A 25127-nucleotide genomic window follows, 5' to 3' on the forward strand; every position below is an offset into this window, starting at 1 on the left:
CAAAATGTGTACCTTTTGTGTCCTGTTTGGAGCCACACAGTATGCTAGATTGTTGTCTTACTGGAATTTCCAATATTTTTGTAATATATCCTGTAGGATATATTAATATTGAATAATCCTTTCTTCCACCTGCACAAATATTCCTGTGCGTTGGTTGAATAAGCCTTTTTGGTTTTATTGGCAACATTTTCAAAAATGGTTTGCCATTGCTTGTTTTTTAGGGCCAAGAGAGTGCCCAACATCACCCAGGTGGCTTCATGCCTAAGACAAAATTAGAACTCAGAGATTCCCAGTTTCTAATCTTAACCACTACCCAACTGATTCTGCAAATACTTCACTTATTTTTCTCTCAATGGTTGTGGCTGTTACTGAATAATTTATTTTTTGTTCTGTTAAATCGAGAGTACTTTGTTCCAAACATCTTTAGCTTTTGTATTTTTTGAGCTCGGTTTGTTTCTTGCAGACATTTCATTATATAAACTAGGTCACATAGTCAGAGCTAGTCTACCAATGATGATGACAACCTAGCACTAATGATGTGACCTAGGTACTTAACTCCCCCACAATTATTAAGTTGTGTTCTACTTTATATTTTGTGCCAAGGTTGTGCTGTCAACCTCTTCCCAAATCTCCTCTCTGACGTAGAGCATCCTCATCTGAGATATGTTTGCTTTTTTGGATCATGACCACCTTTCAGCCTCTGCTAATCAGTGTGCTGTGTGCCAATGACTTCCCTGACTGGTACAGGCAGTTGAAACACTGTATGGTGGCTTCTGTTAACTTGGTGCCATAAAATTAATGCATTTTCCAGCATTTCATGATCTTAATTTGTACATGCCTTTTTCCAACAGCTGACTTATCTCAGGTATGGCCAGAGGCTAATCAGCACTTTAGCAAAGAGATTGATGATGAAGCCAACAGCTATTTTCAGCGTATTTATAATCACCCACCCCATCCCACCATGTCTGTAGATGAGGTGAGTTTGGAGAGCAAATGCTTTTATTTCAAGTATTATCAAACTCCTGGCATGGCAGGTGCTGACAATGGTACTTTCTGTTGGGTTGCAAGATAATAAATATTGAAAGTTTTGAAATAATGCTTTTGTAGAGTTACAGCGACCCTTTGCATTTTCAGTACATGCTGTATGCAAAACAAAATTGCTGCAGGTAGTTCTCACTTACCGACCACTTATTCAGAGGCCTTTCAACCTTGCAACAGCAGTGAAAAATGAGACTTACAAATGGTTCTCTTAGTTGCAGCCATTGTGGCATCCCCACAGTCATGTGATCACAATTTCAGTACTTAGCAACATGTTCATTTACTATGGCTGCAGTATCCTGCAATGTGATCACCATTTCTGACTTTCAAAGCTGACTATATAAGCAAAATCCATGGGAAGGCCAAGGTGGTGCAGTGGTTAAATGCAGCACTGCAGGCTACTGCTAGATCAGCAGTTCAGCGGTTCAAATCTCACCGGCTCAGGGTTGACTCAGCCTTCCATCCTTCCGAGGTGGGTAAAATGAGGACCCAGATTGTTGGGGGCAATATGCTGACTCTCTGTAAACCGCTTAGAGAGGGCTGAAAGCCCTATGAAGCGGTATATAAGTCTACTGCTATTGCTATAGAAACAGAAAGTCCAAGAGATGGTTACATCACATCACTTTTACCGACTAGTGGTTATTCACTTAATGACCACTAATGTCATAAATTGGTATGGTCACTTGATTTGTACTTAATGACTGTACCGCTTACCAAAAGAGTTGGTTCAAATTGTAGTTGGTGAGTGAGGACTACCTATATTTTAAACATTAAACTATTAGTAAATCTCATTGCTGATGCATTTTATTAAGTATCCCTTATTATATGCTAGATAATAAGAGTGTCTTAGCAAGTAAACCTACAGTGGTATTTTTGAAAACAATTCAGGCTTTAACTGAACCCAATTTTAAGGATACATTCCAGTCTGGAATATTTTTTTCCTTTGCATGCCTACTTAATCTACTTAAGGCAGAAGTGTCAGAATATTTCACCCCAGGGAGGATTTCTATACTGCAGTCCGTAGGGCGATGGGGTGGGACTTTATCAGAAGCCCTTTTGCTAAATGCCTCCCTGAGCTCCCAATATTCCTCGGGGATTTTCTCCTCCTGCTCACTTCTCTTGCTTGTGACTGCTGCCAGTTACTTCGTAGCTTTGGCCACCTTTCCCTGCTGGATGGAATGGATGTGTAGCAGTCCCTTCCTCCAATTCACCTCAGGGTTCCACTTTCGTAGCCAGGGTAATCCAAGTGTGAGGGGCCGTTTCATCCCACGTATGATGATGAAACTTAAAATCTCTCGATGGTCTCCCATCCATTTCTCCACTGGTTCAATCACAAAATCCCCCCCCCCCCCCGGCAGCTACTGACCCATCCAGCTGGCAAAAAGCAATGGGTACTTTCATTGTTCTCAGTCTTAGCTCCATTTTCTCCACCACCTCTGGGCTAATAACACATCTGGTACAACCAGAGTCTAAAAGGGCCAGTATCTTCCCTTGTGCACCAGTTGCACATGCAGACGTATCAGGAGGTCGTCATTGGAGTCGGTTTCGCTTTCTCCTGGGGTGGCTGGAGTTCCCAACTGCTCCAGGTCTGGAGGAGCGAACTCAACAACTTCCACATCTTTTGTAGCTGTTTTGTGATGTTTTACTGGCTGCTTCTCCCCCTTTTTCCCTCCAGCTGAGGTCAGTTTATGGCCAGGCTTAGCCTAGCAATTGGCAACCTGGTGTCCTTCCTTCCCACATCTGAAACATGCCGTCGACCTGGGCTTGGTTGCTGGCTCTCCCTTTGTCGCTCTAGGAGCCTCTCTCGAAGCAGAGGAGGGGTTTTTGCTCTAACTGCTACCCCCCACCCCACACACACACAGTGTTGGTTTCTGGCCAGATCAATTTCCACATCCGCAGCCAACACATACCAGCGCTGAAAGTCTCAGGGAGCCCCTCAGTTAACACAGAGCTGGTAGACGTCATCGTTAAAGACTATCTTTGTAACTCTCCATCAGGACCTTCTGCGACCATCCCCGCATGTATACAGCCAGCTCGCAAAACTCCTGAGTGTATCCTGCCACTGATTTCCGATCCTGGGCTAAGGATTTCATCCTGGTCCTTGCCTTCTGATCAGCAAGGGGGTCTTCAAAGCGTGCTCTCAGAGCTGTAATAAAACTATCGTAAACTCTCAGCTTTGGGTAATCATTGTGAAGGGTGACCATCCACTCAACTGCGGCACCCTCCAACACCATGGTAACACATTTCACTTTTGCGGCTTCTGATGCAAAATCCTTCTGATACTCTTGCATGTAGTTCCAAACTTGAGCTAAGAAAAATCCCAGCACTTTAGGATCCCCTCCATATTTCACTCCTAGCGGAGGAATCTTTGGAATTCGGAGCCTTCATGGAGCTAACCCCCCTGGGGAGGGGGGGGGATGGCTGGGCCACTGTTGTTGCTAGAGCTCCGGCCTCCTGCATTGGTCCTGGTTGAGCTCCCAGGGCTGATTCTGGGTTGGCTGGGGCTTTGTCTCCCCCTCCTCCCCGCCTGCTCAGCCCCTCCACACTCCGGTAAGGTGTACCTTTCATGCATTCTCCGACTTTCAAGGGCTTTGTGCAAGAAGAATAAAGCTTGTGTCAGCAGAAGGTCCTTTTTGTCGACTTCCTGCCAGACAGCCTGTACCCGCTGGCTTCGGGTGGTTGTAAGTCCTGTGGGAATATCCTCTGGAACATCCATCCATCCCACTCCCAATGACCATCTGGGCCGGACCTCAAGTTTCAGTTCAGCCATCCACTCCATTTCTTCCCAGTCAGGATGAGCCAGGGGAGGAGAGAATCCAGCAGCACCCAGGTCCTCCTGATCTCTGCATTGGTTAGACATGATTTGTGCAACCCCCTCGGTAGGTTTAACTCCGGGATGGCTGCAAAGAGATCATGCTTAAAGTCAGATGTGCCTCCTTCAAAATTCAAGAGAGGAAATCCCCAACTCCATGGTTTTAGAGAAAAGGTACTTTTACTGAATTTGAAGTGAATACAACGAAAGTAAAGCAAGTTCTGGGGCTAAAGGCGTGAATTGTACATATCAAAAGTTTACCCAAATACCTCCCCAACAACCCCAAGCTATATGTCCAATCTCCAGCCCCCAATGGTGTAATGTGGGGTGCATCTTCAGATGGCCTCATCCATCTGGTATGCAGAGACGGTTGACCTTGACCAGGCCTAAACAAGACCATTCAGCATGCACAGAAGATGGTGAGAACAAAACTCCCTCCTCGTCCTGAGATATCTCCTCCAGCACAATTCCCCTCCCAAATACTGAAACCCCCTCCCTCCCCATTACTATGGCAGCTGATAGCAAGCAAGGATATAGAGGCTGACACCGAATTTTTCCATCTTTAAATGTCAGGAAGGCTTAAAAGTATCAGTTGAATCATTTTATAGTCCCTTTAAAATACACTCATTTTGTGATTCATCAGTATTAAGAAACATAACTGTAATATATCATAGCAGATGGCCGCTGACCTGGGTTGTCTTGAAAAAACAAAGATGGTCAGATAACTGAATTTTAACTGAATGTTCCATGAACTCATCAGGAGTCAAGGTCAACTTGTGGCAAGCTTGACCTTTTCTTCCTTAAAAGAATGTAATAATTATTTTTAAAATCTTGTGATAACAAGCTTAACAAATGAAAGTTATGTTTATGAGTTTGTTTACAGTGAGCTCTAGCCAAACTTTAGCTGGATTAACTAAAAAAACTTTACATTTTATGTAGGGCTCTGCACAAATGAATTTTCTTTATAACATTCTGATTTTCTTACAGGTGTTAGAAATGCTACAGAGATTTAAGGACTCTAACATTAAACGGGAGCGAGAAGTATTTAACTGTATGCTGAGGAATTTATTTGAAGAATATCGATTTTTCCCACAATATCCTGATAAAGAGCTCCACATAACAGCCTGCCTCTTTGGTGGGATAATTGAGAAGGGATTGGTAACCTATATGGCCCTGGGCCTGGCCCTGCGCTACGTGCTTGAAGCCTTACGAAAGCCTTTTACATCCAAAATGTACTATTTTGGAATTGCTGCACTAGATAGATTTAAAAATAGGTGGGTATCTTTTTATTTCTTTGTTAATTTTTTTCAGAAATGTTTGAGGGAATCTTTATATAGATCCCCTTTAGCAGTATATTTAGATTTACAAAATTGGTGATATATTGAATATTTAAAATAAACTTCATATTGCGATTGTTAGATGAATTCTATAACAAATATATACATCCAATAGACATTTAGATTAATAAAAAGATTTCACATTTTAGAACGAAGGTAATGTTTCTAACCCAGACATAGGTACAAGATTTGATTTGAAGATCCTGGCTGTAGGATTTTCAATCTTTGCTAAAATGATGACTAATGATAATTCTCTGTTCTACATACTGCTCCCTTTGAATGGTTGAATGATAGAGTATACCAGTACATACAGTTCACATGTGCATTTACCATATTTTTCAGACTATAAGATGCACCGGAGTAATGTTTTTGCACTCTGCAGGCCTCCCAAACCGTCTGCATGCCTCGTTTTTTGCAACAAAAAAAAAGTGGGGGGGGGGGTATGCCAAGCTTTGTAGAGTGCTCCTGGAAGCTGGGGGTGGGGACAAAAACAGGCCATTCTTTGCTTGTTTTTGCCCTCCCCAGCCCACTTCGTTTAAATCTCTTTTATACAAAGCTAAGACCACAGCCAGTATGCGGGATTCTGCCACCCCAGCTGGGACCTCGATGGGGTTGGATCCTATGGAACACCTCTTAACGGAACAATTTCTGGAACAGGAGATCATACCATCTGCCAAACTCTTCCTGGATGTTTTCACAAACAGTGGGCCCAGCTGCGTTCTATTCCTCCAAGCAGTAATGATCAGAAACTTTATAGTTCCAGACCAGACTTGGAGGGTGTCCTTCAGATCTCACCTGTAAATCTCCCAGTACCCTGGCCTCATTGGCCATTGTTCCATCAGATGTATCGGAGGATCGCAAAGCAGAGATGATGCTTCACAAGATGCATCAGGTGGCTGCCTGGGTGCTTTGAGTGCTACAGCAGCGTCCTTTTTTAATAAGACTCCCCTACTTTGACTCAGACAATTGCAGGCCAGAATATCTCCTGAGAATCTCCATCTGCACCAAGATATAAACAACTTGGTGGCAGCTGTGGCGTTCTCATCTGACGCTACTCTCAATGCAGCTAAGTTTATTTCTAGGGCAATAGCATTTAATTTGTCTCATCGTCTCCTGTGGCTCCACCCCTGGCAGGCGGACATGCATTCTAAGTGACATGTGGCCTCTGCGCCCTTCAAGGGTGGCACACTGTTTGGAGAAGCACTAGAGGAGACTAGGGACAAGCGCAAGGTACTTTCTTTCTCACACAGACCGTAGGGCCCAACTCTATTTTCGGCATCAGTCCTTTTGGCAGACAAGGGGTTCAATGCTTCCCATATACACCCCAGTATCACCAGTCATATCCCCCAAGCCCCCAACAGATTCCAGGACAGGTTGAGATTTTGTGATAGGGACAGGGAACAACAACAGCCTCAGGCTAGGTGGCCATTTTGAGGGTCTGGCAACCGGCCCTTTCGCAGATATAAGTTACTCCCAATCAGTTCGTCCCATTGGCAATCAGTTAAGGCAGTGGTCCCCAACCCCCGGTCCGCGGACCGGTGCCGGGCCGTGGAGTACCTGGCACCGGGCCGCACAGCGGCCAGGGGCCATGATCGCTGCAGCGGCCGGGGGCCATGATCGCTGCAGCGGCCGGGGGACATGATCGCTGCAGCGCAAAGGCTCCTGGGCTGTGCGCAAAAGCTCCTGGGCCGTGCGCAAAGGCTCCAGGGAAGAGAGCCCCGCGCAGGTACGCACGTGTGGCCCAAAGCTGACGTGTACCTGCGACAATGTGTCGTCGCGAACAACGCCTCCCCACCCCTGCGCGCGCTCAGCGGGCCACGGTAAAATTATCAAAGGCTGACTGGTCCGCGGTGATAAAAAGGTTGGGGACCACTGAGTTAAGGCATTTCAGGAGCCAATGGGAGGTGACCACCATGGACGCTTGGGTGTTGCAGACAGTAAGGCTGGGCCTTACTCTAGAATGTCTCACCACTCCCCCGAGACATTTCATCAGATACCCAGGTACCAGGTCAAGAACGGTGTCATAGATACCAAGATCCAACACCAGTTGGACATTCTCGCTATCGAACCAGTTCCATCGGGGCAAGAGGGATTGGGGTTTTTCTCAATCCTATTTTTCATCCTGAAGAGCTTGGGCGGGTGGAGAGTCAGTTTAGATTTTGAAAAGCTCAATGTGCACTTGGCGTACAAGCACTTCAAGATGTAGTTCCTCCAATCCTGGGCTGCATCCATCAGGGAGATTGGAAGACTTCCGTAGTCATCAAGGAGGCTTATCTCCATGTGCCCATCCATCAGTCGCATAGAAGGTTTCTGAGATTCCACTTTGCAGGGCGCCATTATCAGTACAGGGCTCTGCCATTTGGCCTGTCATCGCCCCCAGGACTTTCACGAAGCTGTTGGCAGCTGTTGTGGCATATCTATGGTCGTTGCCAATCAGGATACAGTGTTACCTTGACGACATATTAGTACAGTCGTCCCCCACGTAGGGAAGTCGAGACCTTCACACCACAATACAGGTCCTCCAGCAACACAGGTTCTCTGTGAATCTACAAAAGAGTCATCTGCAGCCATCCACCAGTCTACTACTACACCTTGGGGCTGTGATCAGTTCCGAAGTCTATGAGGTCTACCTTTCCCAGGAGTGGTACTCCAGCATTCGATCGCTGGTAAGTCATCTGCAGTCACAGAGGTCAGTGAGACAGCGGTCCTTTCAGTAACCTCCGATGCCAGTCTATTTGGGTAGGGAGCCCATGCCCAATCTCTGTTAGCTCAGGGGTGCTGGAGCCCAGAGGAGTTGCCGAACAACATAAACTGGCTAGAGCTCCTGGCCATCTGCCTCGCCCTTCAGAACTTTCAGGACCTAGTGATGGGGCGCCACGTCCTGATCGTCACCAACAACGTGGCCATAAAGACTCATATCAATCACCAGGGGGGAACTCACTCCAGGTCCCTCAGGCAGGAGGCGGAGATACTGCATCTCTGGGCGGAGTCGCACATTCTATCGATCAAAGCAGAGCACATCTCCGCGACTGCAAACATGCAAGCGGATTGGCTGAGCAGGGCCACAATGGACCACGCGGAATGGCATCTTCATCCGGATCTGTTCTAGGACCTGTCTCACAGGTTTGGCCAGCCAACCATGGACCTGTTTAACCATCCCAACAACACTCACCTACCAAGACTTTTCGACAGGTTTCCCATACTGGGGGCAGAAGGCGTCAACACTCTTTGCAGTCCCTGGCTACAGGGCTTGCTGTACGCCTTCCCACCTCTGCCTCTCATCCCGAGGGTCATTCAGAAGGTGCTTGCGGAGAGGTCGGAGGTCCTGTTTGTCTCTCCCCACTGGCCCAGACGCCCCTGGTATGCCAACCTGGTCAATCTCTCAATCACCAGGCCCTGGAGAATTCCGGAGGACAGGATATCCCTCAGCCAGAGGGCCCTACTCCATCTGGAACCCCAGTGACTGCAACTTGCCGTCTGGTACTTGAAAAGGATATTGTAGTGCGGGACAACTTCTCCAGGAGAGTCATCCACACGATTCAGGCGGCCAGAAGACCTTCCACAACACGCATATACAATGCCACCTGGACTGCATTTTGCAGATAGTGCCTCTCTGGACATGTTCCCAGGCCTGCTTCAGTTCCACAGGTGTTGGAATTTTTGCAGGATGGGTTAGACAGGGTCTTGACACTCTGCGTTGTCAGCTGACTGCCTTGTCTATGGTTCTTTCGAACGGGGAGGGCCATACCCTTACTCACCACCCACGGGTGCACAGTTTCCTGAAAGAGGCAGCGAATCACAGGTCACCCGTGGTGCATCGTTTCCCTACTTGGGAATTGTCCATCATGCTACAGGCTCTCACCTCCACACCGTCCAAGCCATTATGCACCATGAGCCTTTGACTGTTAACTCTTAAAACCACCTTCCTTATGGCTATCACCTTGGTCAGGGGGATTTCGGAGCCGGTGGCCCTTTCATTGCGCAACGATCTCTGCATCTCCCATGCTGACAGAGTTGTGTTATAGCTAGACCCTTCCTTCTTGTCCAAAGTCAACTCATGATTTCACAGGGCCCAGGAGATTATTCTCCCGGATTTCTATCCGCGGCTCACACATCCACAAGAGAAAAGGTTGCACCACATCAATGTATGGAGGGCCCTCTGTAGGTATGTCAAGTGAACAGCATCCTTTAGCAAGACCAAATCATTGTTTGTTTCCTTTCAGCCAGCATTTATGGGTCAGAAGATAACACCTAACACAGTGGTGCGCTGGTTGAAGGTGTGCATAGCCCAGGTCAGGCCTTGGCGTATCACAGCTCACTCCACCAAGAGTGCAGCTACCACTGCAGCCTGGGCAACGCAACCTTCTGTTGTAGAGATCTGCAGGGCAACAACCTGGTCATTCCCATCGCAATTCATCAAGCATTATAAACTGGATTCATTCGGGTCACATGTGCTGCAGAGGGTTCTTTCCAATTCTGAGACCCTGGACCAATCTAGCTTCCGTCCTTACGAATCTATGCTTTGCCATATCCCATGCTTGGATTTTCCAAGCAGCCCACAGGAGAAAGACCATTTCTGCGATGATCAGCTGTGCTTTTGAAACTTGCTTATCACCCCCAACTACAGCTCATAACCAGTGAACTAATGTGCTGAAGCTGACCAGGCTGAGGACGTTAGCCAGATGAATACCTGGTAGACAGGCAGAATTTTTTTTTCTTATTTTCCTCCTCAAAAACTAAGGTGTCTTATACTCCAAAAAAAAGGTACATCCATCATAATGGAATGTTTTGGAAGGCTGATTGTATCCAGTCTCCCTCCAGCATTTGACTTGCTTCACTTTGCTTACCCTCCAAATCACTCTACAGAGCATGCTATTTCTTCTGTTCTCCATCTGAGCTTGGCACACTTAGAGGAAAGAAACACTCATTCTCCTGTGCTGCTTGGAGAATCCAAGGAATGGGTTAGTTTCGGTCTGCTTGCCCAGAAACTGAATTGAAGAAATCTTGACCACGTCTCCTCTACTTGGCAGCTCAGTTTTTCAATGGAGGCATGACTGGTCCGAGAGATGTAATCAAGTTTTCTCCAGCTCAGTTGGCAATATTTCAAAGAATTGGATTATTTTTGCAGTGCACTGGTTATCTATTTAGCCTGGTTGTCTGATGTTAGTGGGGTGCTGAAGTGAGACTGCTGGTTTTCCCCAGTCTGCCAGAAATGACCGCCACCACGTTTTCATTTCCAGGTTCGGATAGACAGATTTTGCAGCCAGGGCGCTAATGTCTGATCGCTTGGGCTAGCCCGTTCACTGCTAATTGTTTTTCCCGGGTGCTGAGAGATCGGTACGCTGTTCTCGGGTCCTTCCTGGCTCTAAAGTGTGCGTCGTGTTTTTTTTTTTGGTGTGTTCTGAAGCTTGGTGCGCCATCTTCGAGTCACCTGTCTGCGTTGGTGGCGCCTTGCTGCAGCTGTGTCTTGCTTCCTGTAATTTGAATTTCCCAGCTTTTTTTTGGTGCCAAACAACCTATTACATGTTGCAGCCACCATTTTGTCTCCCCAAAGTGCATTTCAAGCAAGGCAACAACAAGAACGACAGCGTGGTTGCGATCTCGCTTTGTTTTTCCGTTACGGTTGGTTCCATTTGCCTTGAGAGTCAATCTTTCTCCAGCCGATCTTCTCACAGTGTCTACCTCTGACTTGTCTAGCGGAGTTACCGCACTGAGTGGCCATTTTATAACTTGGCAGTTAGGATCACAGGGTGTCGGTTACAGGTTTGCATTTACCCTACCACCCTGGGAGGCTATCAGTTCACAACAATGGCAGATCGGATGACTGCTCACGTGGCTGGTGCAGAGGTTTCTCCCGAAAGCCCACCATTGCCGGCAACCTCATTTGCCAGGGTAGGAAGGCCCTCTACAAGGGGCACAGCCGGCAGATCTAAGGCTAAGTCCAAGGCTGCTGTGGCCAATAAAGATGCCCAGCACAGGCAACGAGCCTTAGAGAATGCCCACTTACCACGGTTCTTCAACTCCCAGGGCGGAAGGGGTCAACGCCCTTCGTGGTCCCTGGCCTCGGGCTGTTGTACGCTTTTCCACCTCTCCCGCTAATCCGGAGGGTGATTCGCAAGATACTGGTGGAGAGGGCAGAAGTATTGCTCGTTTCCCCCACTGGCCATGTCGCTCTTGTTACGCCAACCTGGTCAGTCTCTCCATTGCCAGATCCTGGAGAATCCTGGACGACAGAATATCCCTCAGCCATGGGGTCCTACTCCACCGGGAGCCACAGTGGCTTCAATTGGCCGTCTGGCACTTGAAGGGGATATCCTGAAACGGGACAACTTTTCTAGACAGGTCATCCAGACCATCCAGGCGGCCCTCTACCATGTGTATTTACAACGCAGCATGGTCTGCCTTCTGCAAATGGTGCCGTCCCCATAGAATCATTCCAAGGACTGCTTCTATTCTGCAGGTGTTGGAGTTACTGCAAGACAGACTAGGCAGGGGACTGGTGATCAACACTCTGAGAAGGCAATTGGCGGTGCTTTCGACTTTTTTTCCGGGTAAGACCAGTCACACCCTGGCTCATCATCCTAGGGTACGGCCTTTTTGAGGGTAGCTTCAAATCTTAGGCCACCTGTGGTGCATTGTTATCTGTCTTGGGACCTGTCTTTCATTCTTTAGGCCCTTACATTGGCTCTGTTTAAGCCCATATGTACCATCAAAGTTGCTTTCTGACTTTTAAAGTGGTTTTTCTCGTGGCCATTTCTTTGGCCAGAAGGATCTCTGAACTGGCGGCCCTTTTGGTCTGCGATGACCTCTGCATTTTCCACCCTGACAGAGTGGTCCTATGACTTGATACTTCCTTCTTGACAAAGGTCAATTTGTGGTTTCATAGAGCCCAAGAAATTGTACTTCCTGACTTCTGTCCTCATCTAATACATCCACTCGAGCAGAAATGGCATCACCTCGATGTTCGGAGGCCCCTACGGCAGTACGTCAAGCACACAGCATCCTTCAGAAAGACTGACTCCTTACTCAGTGCTTTCCAGCCAGGCTCTATAGGTCAGAAGGTGTCTTCTTCCACCATAGGTCAGTAATTAAAGGCCTGTATATCCAAAGCATACAAGATCCAAGCCAGACCTTTGTCACGCCGCATTGCGGCTCACTCCACCAGGAGTGTAGCTACAACCGTGGCTTGACCCAGCTTCAGCTGATGCTTCTTTTGGAAAGCAGGTATTACAGGCGGTTCACTCGGACTCTGGGACCCTGGACCGGTCTACATCCCGCCCTTAGGACATTATGCTTGGGCATATCCCATTCCTTGGATTCTTCAAGTAGTGCACAGGAGAAAGACCCCACCCGAAGACCAGCTCGTTCCATGTTCTCTACTAGAACTAGGTGCCGATGTTCCAGAATTCAACTTATGTGGTTTTATCTCTCGGACCTGCCATGTCTTCATTGAAAAACTGAGCTGCCAAGTGGAGGAGGCGTGGTCAAGAATTCTTCAATTCAGTCTCTGGGCAAGCAGACCGAAATTAACACATTCCTTGGATTCTCCTGCAGCGCATATAGAACAATCATCTCTCAGCATCTTGTAAACAAACTGAGCCTTTTAGGCTTTAATACTCCTTTGTGCAACTGGATTCTTGATTTTCTTATTGATATATCCCAGTATGTGCGAGTTGGGACTAATATTTCTAACACCATTTTCTTCAACACAGGTCTCCTAGGGCTGTGTGCTAAGTCCGCTGTTGTTCATCTTATTGACCCATGACTGTTGTGCTAGGTTTAGCGCCAACCATATTGTGAAGTTTGCGGGTGATATGACAGTAGTGGGCCTTATTCAAGATGACAAACAGGCAAGGAGGTAGAAGGTTTAGTGGACTAGTGTAGCAAAAACATCTCATAGAAAAAACATAGAAAAAACTAAAGAGATCATTATCAATTTCAGAAAAAGCAGGCACAGCCACAGCCACACACCTCTATGTATTAATGGTTCAGCTGTGGAGGTGGTTAACAGCATCAAGAGTAGACTAGCTTGACAGTGAGATATTGGTGAAGCAGGCACAGCAGCGCCTGCATTTTCTGCATTGCATAAGACAACATCTTCCTCTGTCCTTACCACTTTCTATATAGGAACGATCGAGAGCATCCTGTCATGTTGCATTATTGTCTGGTTTGGAAGCATTATTGAAGGCAGGGTGGAGAGTGGTGAGGATGGCAGAAAAGATAATTGGTAGTTCACTTCCTTCTGTCCAGGCCATAGCATATAAACATTGTTTGAGCAGAATCCGCAGGATTTTCTGGGACACTACACCTCTTCACAACCCGTTTTCCTTGTTACCGTCTGAGAGGAAGCAGAACATCTAGATTCAGTTACAGTTTTGTTCCATTAAACTTAACATTAATCTTGTGAGCTTTGTATTCAAAATGGATGTGGTGTGTGTGTGTGTGCATGTGTGGTGCAGGTATATATGTATATAGCATGTGTATATGTGAGTAGATATATACTTTCCTTTAAGAGCAGGCAACAGAATTTCATTTTTAATGTGGGCCAGTGTGCTCATAGTAAAAGAATGCCAAAGTTATCTATTTATAAGGTCAGTATGGCTTGGACACTCCACAGCACGGGATTATTTTACTGTTGGTTATATTGAAATGAAAAGAAATATTCTGTCCATAAGAGTTCTTGGGGAAATGATCTCTGCAGAGTTGGTCTTTGCTGAAGATTCCAGTCACATATGAAAATCTGTTACTGTGGCTGTATTTTCCTTGCTATAAAAATGAACCTTTGCCTGATAAATTGGCTTGTTTGCAATAGGTTATTTCTTAGCAACATGTAGTCACAACTATTAGCTCAGTCTTTTTAAAGTAATTGTTGGCAAAGGTGTCTGCAGGATCTGATGCTTTCATCAAAATGATCAAAGCAGAGTTTAACTATTGCACAGTCATGTGACTTTATGTATAGGACATCAGGGTGCATATACCGAAGGTGGAGACCTTGTGTCGCAATGCTACAATACTGCTTTTGTCACTTCCCTCCTTGACTTTCCCTCTCGGCTTATTTTTAATTGCTGATCAGAAGCAAAACATTCATGAGGCAATGGCATGGCTGTTTTTGCAAATATTAACGGTTTCTATATTGTGTTAATAGTTGTGGCTCAGACTGTTTATTTCCTACTACTAATAGCTAATTTTATTGACAGATTGAAGGACTACCCTCAGTATTGTCAGCACCTGGCTTCTATTAGTCACTTTATACAGTTCCCTCATCACCTGCAGGAGGTGTGTATTAACAAATTTATGGAAAGTAAATCAATAAGGGGAGTAAAGCAATATGAAACAAATTATGCTTGTGTTCAGTAACACAAAGAGGCATGTAAGGAATTATAAAAATTCTTTGCAACAATCTCTCATCATTTAAGGGAAGGAAAACAAGTTTCTGCATGGAAAATTGCTGTAGCTTTAACTCTCAGTATATTATAGTTACTTGAACTCCTTCTAATTTTTGCCAGATGTTTTATAAAGAATTATGAAAGGGGTGGAACAAATGCCTGTTGCCCAGAAGAAGAACAGGGGAGTTAAGTTTTTGATGGTCTTGTAATACTACAAACCCAAAAGGTTTAGGACCTCTGCATTAATCTTATGCCAGTTGGAAGGGTTTCTGTATGAAGTAGTCTTATTGTACTTTTTTACCTGGGATTAAAAACATATGGTCAACTATAAAGATTATTCTATTACTTCAGAATTTCTGTACTCATTATTTGTTCAAAATGGAAGTTGGCTTCTTAAGTTATTACAGAAACCTTTGGGGTTTTTTTTCCAAGGCTGTTTGATTTAGAATGCTTTTCCCCTGGATTCTTTGTTTGCTTTCTTGAAATATGCAAGAACTTCCCTCTAGTATTTGCAAACTTCAATATTCCTGCTGGTAGTTTGAGACAAATTTATGTATTTGCTGAAACTTCATTTAAACCAAATTTGTATATCAGTGATTGCATGATCTCTGTAGATGTTATGCGTGAAATAAAATAACTATTTTATTTAGTCACGTATCAAGATTAGAAATTTTTGCAAGGGCTTCTAGGATTAAGGATTGTTGTTTATGAATTTTAACAACCTTTCCTTGTCTGTTGAAGTACATTGAATATGGACAGCAATCAAGAGATCCTCCTGTGAAGATGCAGGGGTCCATCACCACCCCTGGAAGTATTGCCCTGGCCCAGGCCCAGGCTCAGGCCCAGGCCCCAGCAAAGACGCCTCTCGCCGGCCAGGTTAGCACTGTAGTCACCACCGCCACCACCACCAGCACTGTGGCAAAGACAGCCATTGCGCCTGTGGGTCGAGTCAGCTTCAAGAAAGATGTGCCAGTAAGTCTTTGCTTCCATGCATCTTGCAGGAAGCACATGAAGGAGGTTTGGGATGAATGAATGTAATTGTTTAATTTGTCATTTGAAACCGAAACCTTTGGTCCTTAAATAATGACATAGTCAAACAGCCAAGTTGCTTTGCTGTATTTAATGCCTTTCAGGTAGTCCTCCATTTATAATCAGTCCTTACCACCGTGACAGCATGCCCATGTCACACAATCCAAATGTGACTTCCTTTTGCAACTTTCCCAGCTGGCTTCTGACGGACAAAGGCAATGGGGAAAGCTGAATTCGTTTAATGATCTTAGTGATTCACTTAACAACTGCAATGATTTGCTTAACAATCAAGGCAAAATAAGTCATAAAATCAGATGTGATTCACTTAATAGCTACCTTGCAGCAGAAAGTGGTCTCAGTTGTGGTTGTAAGTTAAGGACTCCCTGTATATAATTAACTCAATTGTATTACTTATACCAATTATTGCCTACATTCTGCTCTCTGCCTGCCTTTTTGCTTTGCAGCTCTTCAAATATCTTATCAGTTGTCTTGCTTTAAAACAAGGATGGAAATTCTTCAGGTTAAAGTGTCCCTCTGTCATGTTGTCTCCCCCCCCCCTTCCCAGGGAATCTGGCCATGAGAGGAATTGATTCCCATGATCAGCTCATTCCATGTCTTTGTGCACAACCAGAGATAACAGCAGTTAAGCCAAGGAAGATCTGACTGGACTTCTTGATTATTGCTTTCATTGGGATGTAGAAAGGCTTCTCTTAAACAGCTACATTGCATGAATCTAGCAAACTTCATTTATTGTTGGTTCTCCAAGGGAGGATTTTAGTTTCTGTTCGCCACGGTAGAGTGTGGCATCAAGGCCTCTCTGGATCGTATCATTTTTGGGACTTCCTGTTATCTAAGAATGCCTGTGAATGCATTCCTAATTAAATTAACTCATATTCATTAACTCATGTGATTTGTCTTTTGCAGCCTTCTATTAATACAACCAACATTGATACTCTGCTAGTAGCCACTGATCAAACAGAGAGGATTGTAGAACCTCCTGAAAATGTTCAAGAAAAGATTGCTTTTATCTTTAATAATTTGTCTCAATCCAACATGACTCAGAAGGTAAATATTGTACAAATTTAACTCTGATTTGGAGGGGAGTATAGAGAGACTTCCTGTGTTATAGTCACATACAAAAAAAGGAGTGACTAACTGACCTGATATTGTTTGCATACGTGAAGGCTTTCTTTTCCCACCATTCTTCTGTTTCTTCCTGGGAATGTTTAAATATGGTTATATTGATGTAGCAGTCTTTGAAATGTAAATCTGGAACTTCTTCAACATTGCACTTGTTATTTTCCCACATATCCATATATTTTAAGATGTTAAAGGTTATCTTAGGCCAGCTTCCTGTAAAACAATTTTATTTGCAATTGATGAGTTTTTAAAGTTATTGTTCTGTAAACCTTCATTCTATCGGTGTGCATAAGCAAATATGTGTTTAGTAACACAATTGTTCTAAGGGGCTTTTTGGAAAGACCAAGGTGCCACAAATTTTAATGTTTTTCAAAAGAAAACTTGCAGAATTTAAATACCTTAGTATAATTTGTATTTGAGCAATTTATTCAAAACAGAATACACATTTTGGCAACTTAAAATTTTCAGGAGTTATTGTTTTATTTCAGATCTTTATAATCCCTCATCTATATGAGTTACGGAATCATTTCCAGTCCTATTACTTCATTAATCCCTTTCTGTTCCTTTTTTGTTTATGGAGCCAGGTTGAGGAACTGAAGGAAACGGTGAAAGAAGAATTCATGCCTTGGGTTTCACAATATCTCGTGATGAAGAGAGTTAGCATTGAGCCAAACTTCCATAGTCTTTATTCAAATTTCCTTGACACTCTTAAAAATCCAGAATTTAATAAAATGGTTTTGAATGAAACATACAGAAATATCAAGGTGGGTGCCATACACAGTCATATTTTCATCCTTGCACTTTGCAAGAGTAGATCAATTGTGTAACAGATATGGAGTGCATTAATTTAAAGTGAACAAACCACTCCTCATGATTATGTAATGTAACATACATAACTCCTCCCTCCTTCATTATTTTTCTGTTTATAATAAGGTGTTATCAGCTCCATCCAATGCAAATTAGAGGCCTACACAAAAAGAAAAACAGATCTCAGATGTTCAAGATGGCTTTAGAAAATGGCAAGACATACAAGGCATTATTTATAATATACACTGGAAAATGGAGAAAACCAAAGAAGTCAATTTATGCTCCATTAATTAACAAAGGCCTTCCATTGTGTCAATCACATGAAGTGCAGAATGTTTTTGTTAAATGGGAATCCCAGATATTGTCCTTATGAGTAATGTATTCGCAGGTCAAGAAGCCACAGAATGGCAGAACATAGTAGAGTGGCCCCCGTGTGTCAAAGAAGTGAGCTGAGGCTGTAATCTTTATCAGACAGTATGCTGAATAGCTTGGGCATTCCCAGAAGAGTTTTGCTATCATGTCATATTTACACTCCTTGTTGACAAAAGCTCTCTCTTATGTTGGAAAAAACGTAGGTGTTGCTTACATCGGATAAAGCTGCTGCCAACTTCTCAGACCGTTCGTTGCTGAAGAACCTGGGTCACTGGCTGGGGATGATAACACTGGCAAAGAATAAGCCCATCTTGCACACGGTGAGGATCCTTGCATATTTTCTTGTTCCCTGGCTTCTGCATTGACCTACAAACACAGCACATATAAAGAATAAATGAAATATGTAAAAGAAACCAATTTAGCTTCTGACATTGTCTTCATCATTTGTTTATTTTAGGACTTGGATGTCAAATCTTTGCTGCTAGAAGCTTATGTAAAAGGACAGCAGGAATTGCTGTATGTTGTGCCATTTGTTGCTAAAGTATTGGAATCCAGTGTAAGAAGTGTGGTAAGTCTAAAGCACAGAGTACTTAGAATGCAAATTACGTATAGAAGTAAGAACCTTCCACAAATTTCTTTTACAGAAGAAGAAAATAAATTTAACTTTAATAGTTTCTAAGTATCTTGTGACATGTCCACAATGAGATCCTGAAGTTGGATTTGAAACATTGTCTTAAATGGGATAAGCTCCTGTTACTTACCTCAGCTTCTGCCAAGCAAACAGTTTATTTGTGTCAGAAACATCAGAATTAAAATAAGGCATACTACACAGCATAACAATTATGTTAAAATATGTACAAGTTAAATCTTGCCCAGAAACTAGCAACTAGCAACTTTAACTTTGTGTTCTGTTGTGCTGTGTGATGACCTAGGGCTGGGCATGGTAGCAACAGAGCCGGAACTTTTATTGCTCCAACTTTCCCCCAAAAGTCCCACCATTCACTGCAAGTCCAGGAGCAAAGTTCTAAACTTAACCCTAGCCCACCTCCAATAGTTCCTGGCTGCAATTAGTCCAGAGAGGAACACAGTTCTGAGAGCAACCACAGTTCAGGGAATTTGGTTCCAAGGACTCCTTATCACAAGAAGAGGTCACTGGGACTACAGCACAACCCAGAGCAGAACTCTGTCACTGCGAACTTGCACATAGCCAAGCAAGGCAAGGCAAGGCATAATAAAGTATCAAGACGTTGGTAACAGCATGTGGGACTGGAAAAAGGCAACACTTGTTCCTGGGGTGTCTTTAAATCTCATTCCCCAGGAGACCCTTCTAAAGAGGGGCAAGGCACCCAAGTTATCAGGTCGCCCTGCGCTGATCCCACCATTCTCAGGATTGGTGGGGGTGGATTGCTCGTCTCTGGAGCTCCTCTCCTCTCCTCTGTGTCTTAGAGCCGAGGTGGCGCAGTGGTTAGGGTGCAGTACTGCAGGCCACTTTAGCTGACTGTTATCTGCAGTTCAGCGGTTCTAATCTCACCAGCTCAAGGTTGATTCAGCCTTCCATCCTTCCAAGGTGGGAGAAATGAGGACCCAGACTGTGGGGGCGATATGCTGACTCTGTAAACCGCTTAGAGAGGGCTGAAAGCCCTATGAAGCGGTATATAAGTCTAACTGCTGTTAGACTTATATAAAAGTCTAACTTATTGCTATTGTTGCCTGTCCTCTCCTCCCTCCTTGCTTTTTTTTAATTAAAAGTTTATTTTTAGTTTTCAGAACAAACACACAAAAATTCCTCTTTCTTAACATACTGTAGAAAGTGTATCAGTTGGTTACAAAAAAACTTCGTGCATTTCTTTCACAGTCACCCATGATTCATATTAATTCTAGTATTTTAAATCAAATATATTTGTACGTATTACCATCATCTCCCATTCTCATTTGACTATAATTGTTTAAATGTCCATCATAAAACATACCAAAACTCAAGACATAACCACATACTGGCATCTCATTTACTATTTCTAGTATCCCAATAACACTATTCCTTAAGGCCTATTCTAGCTAAACATCAATAACATTTAGTAACAAAGGTTTCTAATCTTCCTTTCCAAATCACTGATTACAATTTACATCCAATTTCCCCACGTTGTACCCATACCTATATATACATTGTTATCATTATCTCTCCTTTATTTGACTGTATCCATTATCATAATTTAGTTCTTTTTTATTAATCTTTATATGTAACCAAACCATTTCTCCTCCCTCCTTGCTTGATCATCCTGCGCCCTCTGTCCTTTGTGAGCAACCCTTCTCAGACCCAAGGGACCTGGGACTCCTTTGTCTTACTTCTCCGGTCGTTCTCCAGTGCGCTGCTTAGAGAGTCCAAGCGTGGGTTAACACAGTCTATCTGCCCTAGGACTGAGTGAGTTTTTTCTCTCTTGGCCACGCCTCCCTTTGCCTCCATTTCAGTTTTAAAACTCAGTCTGCCCATTTGTACTGTTTTTTGGAGCGCTCCAATCCTAGAGCAGATATCTGGACTCCCCAAGCTTGATTTCTCTACAAATTTTTTTCCTTTTCACTATTCTACGATATCTTCATACCTTCTACTTAATTGTATCCGCTGAGAGGACGCTGGTCCGTTTCTCTGCCCGCTGGTCGCATGCGGGGCGGGAAACAGTGAGTAGCTTGTCCGGTGGTAGCCGGCGAGCAAGGGGACGGGCAGGAGGCTTCTCGAACCGTGTGGGTCCCCCTCCGCTGCGTTTAGAGAGCCGCGCCGGTGGCTGGGCGCCCCGGCGGCTGCAGCGGTGCTCCATACGATCGGCAGGGACGGCAGCGGCCATTTTGGTAGTTCACAGGCTTTTTTGCTTAGAGCTGCGGGCGCAGCGGCTGCGATTTTTTCTTGAGTCTCATGCAGAGCAGGTCGTTTGGAGCGTGCCGTCGGATCGCAAGTGAGATTGCCCGAGCCCCTCAGCTGTGGATCGCCGCCGGAAAGCTCAGGTCTTGTCTTGGACGCCGGCCAGGCCTGTCTTTCATTTCCTATGCCCAGTTCTCCTGGGGGTGTCTGGAAGGGAGGCTTCCGACCCTTGGATGGCCCTCCCTCCACTGAGGATCCGTGGATGTGCTTCTGCCGGCTGGCTAAGCGTCTGGTGCCTATCAGCTGCGAAACTTCTCTTCGGTCAGGAAGCATGGCAGACGATGGAACGGAGGTGCAGGCAGGGCCCTCCGCCAAGCGCAGCAGGATTGAGGTTCCCCCCAAGGGCAGTAAGGGAGGGAAAGGCACCACCATGAAAGCCTCCCCGGAGGCTTCTGGGGCCACTAGCAAGACCAAGGAGAGCCCCCGGAAGCAAGAAGCTGTGGAGGCCAAGGCCCCACAGCGGCAGGTATCCCCTGTTCTGGCAGGACAAAAGCCAGGCTCACCCACCTCCTGGGGGGGCGGGGACTCCCAATCCCCTCAGGGCAGCAGATCTCCATCTCCCATGGGGGAAGGGTCCAGGGCCTCCTCCCCAGATGCATCATGGGGGTATCCAGACTCCCCAAGTTCGTCCCTCAGGGAAGAACTGGAGCCCTTCCAGAGCCTACTTCCGCCGGAGGAAGGGAGTAGCGCTGGGAGTCGCAGGAGCAGGCCTGTCCGTCCTGGTTCTCATGCCAGGGAGGACAAGGGACCTGTTCTGTCAGCCGAAATGAGGGAGATCATTTCTATTGCTATTTCCTAGGGCATAGCCGAGGGCATGAAGCACAGGGAGGCCAGTAAACCTGGCTCATCCAAATCTAAGCGGGCCCGAGACAATAGTCCTATTCAGGCGCCGGCCTCTCTGGGCACTTCAGTGGCCACGGAGAAGTCAATTTGGGAGGAGGAAGAGGAGGCTGAAGGCTTTTGTGTTATTGGAAGATGAGGATCTTCCCCCTGAGAAGCCGGCCTTCACTGGCCTGTTCAAGCTGACCTTGTTTAAATCTATCCTACATAATGCCAAAGCAGCTAGTGAATTGGGCTCAGCTCCCAAGGTATGCCAGTTACGCCCTCTTCTTCCAGAGATCCCGAGGAGGGTCTATTCAAGGAGACAACTCCTACTCAGGAGGTCAGTCCTGTCCCGGACCTATTCATGAATGCTGTCCAATGTCAGTGGGCCCAGCCCAGTACGTTGACCAATCCTAGTGGAGGGAACAAATCCCTTTATTCTGTTGAGGGTAAGATGGAGGGCGTATTGAAATTGCCCGAGGTGGATGCCCTGGTGGTTTCCTTGACTTCTACTTCAAACCTGCCGGCTGATCTCCTAGAGGGTCTTAAGGTAGAGAATAAAAGATCTGAGAAGGCGTGCCACAAGATGCACCAGGCAGCCGCCTGGGCTATCAGGGCATCCACCTTGGCTTCTTTCTTCATCAGAGTGTCCCTTCTCTGGCTGAGACAGTTGAGGGCTAAGCCTCCCACCAGGGGATCCCGGTGGAAGCATGACCTCAGCAAGATAATTACAGCAGTTGAGTATTCGGCAGATGCCTCGTTGAATGCTGCTAAATTTGCCTCTAGGGCGTTGGCATCCAACGTTACCTCGTGTCAGCTGCTGTGGCTTCGCCACTGGCAGGCCGACATGAAGGCTAACTGGAAACTCGCCTCGGCTCCGTTTAAAGGGGGGCAACTCTTTGGGACGCCCTAGATAAGTTTGTCAGCGAAACGAAGGACAAACAGAAGGTCCTCCCGGCTACTTTGAAAAAGAACTAACGTAAGAACTCTGGTTCCTTTCAAAACCAATCCTTTCGGAACCAGGATACTAACCAACCATCCACCTCTTCCACTTACCATAGACCCTATTCCCAGGGTGGGGACAGAGGTCAGGAAAGGGGCTCCTTCGGATTACATTAGAGCCGAGATGGCGCAGTGGTTAAATGCAGCACTGCAGGCTACTGCTAGATCAGCAGTTCAGCGGTTCAAATCCCACCGGCTCAGGGTTGACTCAGCCTTCCATCCTTCCGAGGTGGGTAAAATGAGGACCCAGATTGTTGGGGGCAATATGCTGACTCTCTGTAAACCGCTTAGAGAGGGCTGAAAGCCCTATGAAGCGGTATATAAGTCTACTGCTATTGCTATAGGCAGCAACAGCAGTCCTTTTGGAAGCCATACAGGGGCGGGAACTCTTTCGGTCAGTTCCACAGGGGCAAAAGACCACCACAGGGATCCTCCCATAGAGGGTCGGCTCCAAGTGTACGCTGACGTGTGGAAGGAGATCACCACAGACTCCTGGGTCCTCAACACGATCTGGAGGGGCCTAGTGTTAAGAGTTTCTGTCCTTTCCCCAGAGGTCGTTCATTCGGTGCCCGACACCAAAAAGCCGCCTGAAAAGGGATCTCATGCAGGCAGAAATCCTCCACCTTCCCCTGTGCGCTGCTTGGGGAATCGAAGCATGGGTTAACTTTGTCCATTAGCCTAGAGACTGAATTATGTAAATGTTGACCACACCTCCTCTGACTGGATGGGTCAGTTTTTTAACTCAGTCCAGCCAGAAGAGACGTATACCAATTTTCTCTAGACTAATCGACAAAATTCTCATCTATTCTTGGATTCAACAGATCGCTAGGAGCACTTCAGAAATGTTTGTTGCAAGGCTAAAGGGAGAGGTGGCAGTTCGCTGCCAGCCCAGACCTTTCAGCGCTCATACAGCGTCTGGGGCCAGGTAATTGCAGGCTTATAGGAGCTGTTATGCTGTGAGCTCAGCAGTCGCGGTTGCCAGCGTGGGATCGCTTTGCCACTTTCTGCCCGTTTGCGCGTTTGCCGCGGCGTGGTATTTTCCCCGTGTTTATTGGCCGGCCGCCGCTCGTTCGTGCTAGCGCGCTGGCTCCGCCGAAGGCATCCACATGGTGGAGAGCCTGAGGGCGGCATCGTTGGCTGCTGGCCAGATTCAAATTTCGCGCCACAGTTACAGTCGCCATTTTGGGACATTTTTTCACGTGCACGCCCGAAAGCAACCGGAAGGGGTGTTGCGAGCCTTACGCGCCCAAAGGAGCCGCTGAGTCATTGGTTCCTCCCATTTCCCTCACTTCAGCTTGGCTAGCTTAGTGAGAGGATCGTTCTAGCGCAGTTCCTTCTTGCCACGCGGCCTGCTTCCGTTGGTGCATTTAACACCTTGCGATACAGTGCGGTTGAGCCTTTTCACTTCTTGCAGTAATAATGGCTGACCAATCCACCTCAGGAGGTATTGTAGATCCCTCTACTGAATCCCAATCCCCTCCTTAGGCTGGGGTTAGCTCGAGGCCCGGCAGGGCCGCTACCAGGGCCTCCAATCAAAAGCCTCGGGACGCATCCGCAACTCCGGATAGAGACCATAGGTGAAAAGACAAGCCCAAGGCAGCAGCTAAGGCCACTGGGGTGGTTTCCAATTCACCCCCAGTGTTGCTTCCTCAACGTATTTCACCAGTCCCCTCACTGCGCCCAGCAGGGAATCAGGGTTGGTCACCGGATCTTCCCTTACCCCAGGCTTCTATTTCTGGGGAGGGGGCATTGGGGCCTCAATCCACTCCGGTCCTTTCGGAAGCCAGTGCAGCTTCGGCCTACGCAATCCCACGTGCTGGGCCTTCTGCTACTTTTACCCTAATGCTGCAGGCCTGAAGCCTGTGGAAGGCCAAGATCTAGGCCTTCCCCCAGATCTCTATCAGATGATCTCTGCAGCGATATCCAGGGGTGTGGATGCTGAGCTGCATCGCAGAGCTCAGGCTCCTGGAGCCCCCAGTACCCAGAGTGGGCCTAATCCCCAGGCCCTGCAGGTGGATCTCCCAGATCTTCAGGCAGGCCCATCCTCACCTCTTCCCTCAATCTATAGTGAGGATTCGGCCTTGGTGGAAAAAGGTGAGGTAATAGACAGGGATTTCTCTGATGATGAAGGATTGGCTCTGGATCAGCCTAATTCCTCTGGATTATTTCACCCCACGCTGTTTAAGTCTCTCTTGTATAAGGCAAAGACCACCACTCACATGGGGGAGGCGTCCTCTCAGGCTAGCACTGCAGTTGGCCTAGATGCAACTGAACACCTTTTTGCTGAACAGGTTTCACTGCAGGAGGTTATTCCCTCCCCCAAGCTGTTTCTAGATCTTGTTCAAAAGCAATGGGATCAACCGACTGCGGTTACTCCACCCAGCAATAGGGATAGGAAATTGTACACTTCCACTCCAGAATTAGAGGGTATTCTGCAATTCCCAACAGTGGACCCACCCGTTGCTGCTCTA

The 25127-nt window shown here is 46.2% G+C and overlaps 1 protein-coding gene across 1 annotated transcript in view; it reads left to right on the forward strand.

The window, feature by feature from the left end:
• Positions 1-25127, forward strand: part of CNOT1 (CCR4-NOT transcription complex subunit 1) — a 138214-nt gene that overhangs the window by 56158 nt on the left and 56929 nt on the right. Inside the window, 8 exon segments of the mRNA XM_032230846.1 lie at positions 852-976; positions 4838-5124; positions 14385-14463; positions 15315-15545; positions 16527-16667; positions 17327-17506; positions 18125-18241; positions 18379-18489. Coding sequence (XP_032086737.1) covers positions 852-976; positions 4838-5124; positions 14385-14463; positions 15315-15545; positions 16527-16667; positions 17327-17506; positions 18125-18241; positions 18379-18489 — 1271 coding nt within the window.

This window comes from Thamnophis elegans, chromosome 14 (genome assembly GCF_009769535.1).
Source record: "Thamnophis elegans isolate rThaEle1 chromosome 14, rThaEle1.pri, whole genome shotgun sequence".
Classification (NCBI taxonomy): domain Eukaryota; kingdom Metazoa; phylum Chordata; class Lepidosauria; order Squamata; family Colubridae; genus Thamnophis; species Thamnophis elegans.